The sequence below is a fragment of the Rhinopithecus bieti genome, unplaced genomic scaffold, assembly GCF_001698545.2.
Source record: "Rhinopithecus bieti isolate Rb0 unplaced genomic scaffold, ASM169854v2 scaffold_24392, whole genome shotgun sequence".
Classification (NCBI taxonomy): domain Eukaryota; kingdom Metazoa; phylum Chordata; class Mammalia; order Primates; family Cercopithecidae; genus Rhinopithecus; species Rhinopithecus bieti.
In genome coordinates this window covers 4,267,680-4,270,019 of record NW_016812542.1, presented here as the reverse complement: position 1 = coordinate 4,270,019, position 2,340 = coordinate 4,267,680, and the positions used below count along the sequence as shown (strand labels likewise).

Below are 2,340 nucleotides of genomic sequence, written 5' to 3'. Positions count from 1 at the left end.
TTTTTTTTTTTTTTTTTTTTTTTTTTTACATACTTATCTATACATACATCCTTTCCTAAAAGAAAAAATCAAAACTTGGGATCATATTCTATGGATTTTTTGGGAAAAGTATCTTTTCATTTATTACAATGTAAGCTCTTTCCCATGGTTTTAAATATTCCTTTTAAGCTTGATTTTAATGGCTGAACAGTATTTCATTTTATGGATATAATTAACTAATGTCTTTTTATAATTTCCAAATGTTTACTACTGTAAAGAATATCTAGTGAATAACTTTGTTCATAAACTTTTACATGTACCTTTCTTTAGTATCTCCTTTTCTAAATTATAGTCCTAGCCCTTTTCTTTTATGAGGCTTTTCATTTGCCCAATTTCCTATTCTATCATCAAAGTTCTGAATTATGTCTCTTGCTTATAAGCCTTTTATTTATTATCTTTTTCCCTAAGTCCTTACTAGAGAGTAAGTGTTACAGAAATAGGTACTCTATTTTTTAATGCTGCTACATTTACAGCACAATTCTATTTTTTGCTAATCCAAAGCCAGATTCTTTGCTTACGATGTTAAAACCATAGCACCATAGCTAAGACCAAACCTAGGGAATCTTTCATTTAAATTCCCTAGCCACCACCTTTTCTTTGGTGCCCCTCATAACACATTCTCCCTGGTGGCATACCATTACTGTACTTTAGGAAAATGGCGATGGTGAAGGGGCAGATTTTGCTTTCCATGCTTGCTGTGAATTCGGGGTCTACTGTACAAACGATGCACAGCGTCTCCATCACCAGGTTGAGGACCTCTGAGCTGAACTGGGCTGCTAGGTGAATTAAGCCATCCAGGATGCTGGGAAGGAAGGGCTGGAGCACATGGGTACTCTCTGATACTTTGAGTTGGTCACAATAACTAGAGAGAGACAGATAAGCAAGAATTATTTAAAAAATTCAATTCCTGGTTTTCCCAATCAATCTCACATATTATAGCATTTATATGTGTAGCTTTATAAAGCTAATTCTAAAGTTAGGTAAGTTTCTACTTCTTTCTGGATGTATTATATAAACATTAGAACCACCATTTCTATGTTCTCTATTTATTTGACTTTTGCTATTTTCTTTAAAAACTTCTGCTTTTTTTCTTGAGGTTTTTTTTTCTGCATCCTGAAACAAGCTTAATTTATATAAACTTTTTTTTTCTTGAGACAGAGTCTCGCTCTGTCGCCCAGGCTGGAGTGCAGTGGCCGGATCTTGGCTCACTGCAAGCTCTGCTTCCCGGGTTCATGCCATTCTCCTGCCTCCTCAGCCTCCCGAGTAGCTGGGACTACAGGCACCCGCCACCTTGCCCGGCTAGTTTTCTTGCATTTTTGTAGTAGAGACGGTGTTTCACCGTGTTAGCCAGGATGGTTTCAATCTCCTGACCTCGTGATCTGCCCGTCTCGGCCTCCCAAAGTGCTGGGATTACAGGCTTGAGCCACCGTGCCCGGCCTTATATAAACATTTTATTTACACTTTCAAAATCAGCCTATTAGCTGTAGGATTTAAAGTTCCCTTATAGTTTTACTGTATTAGCCTCTTTTCAATCAACAAATATTTACTGAATGTTGCTTACCATGTCCAAAATGATCCAATTGTTAAAAATACATTGTCTAGGAACAGACACTGTGGCTCAGGTCTATAATCCCAGCACTTTGGGGGGGCCAAGGCAGGCAGATCACCTGAGGTCAGGGGTTCAAGAGCAGCCTGCCCAACATGACAAAACACCATCTCTACTAAAAATGCAAAAAATTTAGGTAGGCATGGCATTGCTCACCTGTAATCTCAGATACCTATAATCTCAGAGAGGCTGAGCCATGAGAATCACTTGAACCTGGGAGGCAGAGGTTGCAGTGAGGCGAGATCATGCCACTGCACTCCAGCCTGGGTGACAGGGCGAGACTGTCTCAAACAAAAACAAAAACACAACAACAAAAATTATCTAAGTCTTTACTTTTGTTTATCGTTAGAATGGCAATAAGTTAAAAGGCAATAAAACATTGTTTCTCTATGTTAAAAGAATCTAATATAGAAACAAGGCACTTAGCAGTAATCAATAAGTGGTTCTTCTCTTTCTTTTTTTTATTTTTATTTTTATTTTTTGAGACGGAGTCTCGCTCTGTCGCCCGGGCTGGAGTGCAGTGGCTAGTTCTCAGCTCACTGCAAGCTCCGCCTCCCGGGTTTACGCCATTCTCCTGCCTCAGCCTCCGAGTAGCTGGGACTACAGGCGCCCGCCACCTCGCCCGGCTAGTTTTTTGTATTTTTTAGTAGAGACGGGGTTTCACCGTGTTAGCCAGGATGGTCTCGATCTCCTGA

The 2,340-nt window shown here is 39.5% G+C and overlaps 1 protein-coding gene across 2 annotated transcripts in view; it reads right to left on the bottom strand.

The window, feature by feature from the left end:
* Nucleotides 1-2,340, bottom strand: part of IPO9 (importin 9) — a 58,412-nt gene that overhangs the window by 12,219 nt on the left and 43,853 nt on the right. For both annotated transcript variants that reach the window (XM_017896477.1, XM_017896478.1), the window contains exon 15: nt 675-901. In XM_017896477.1, coding sequence (XP_017751966.1) covers nt 675-901 — 227 coding nt within the window. The remainder of the gene's footprint in view (nt 1-674; nt 902-2,340) is intronic.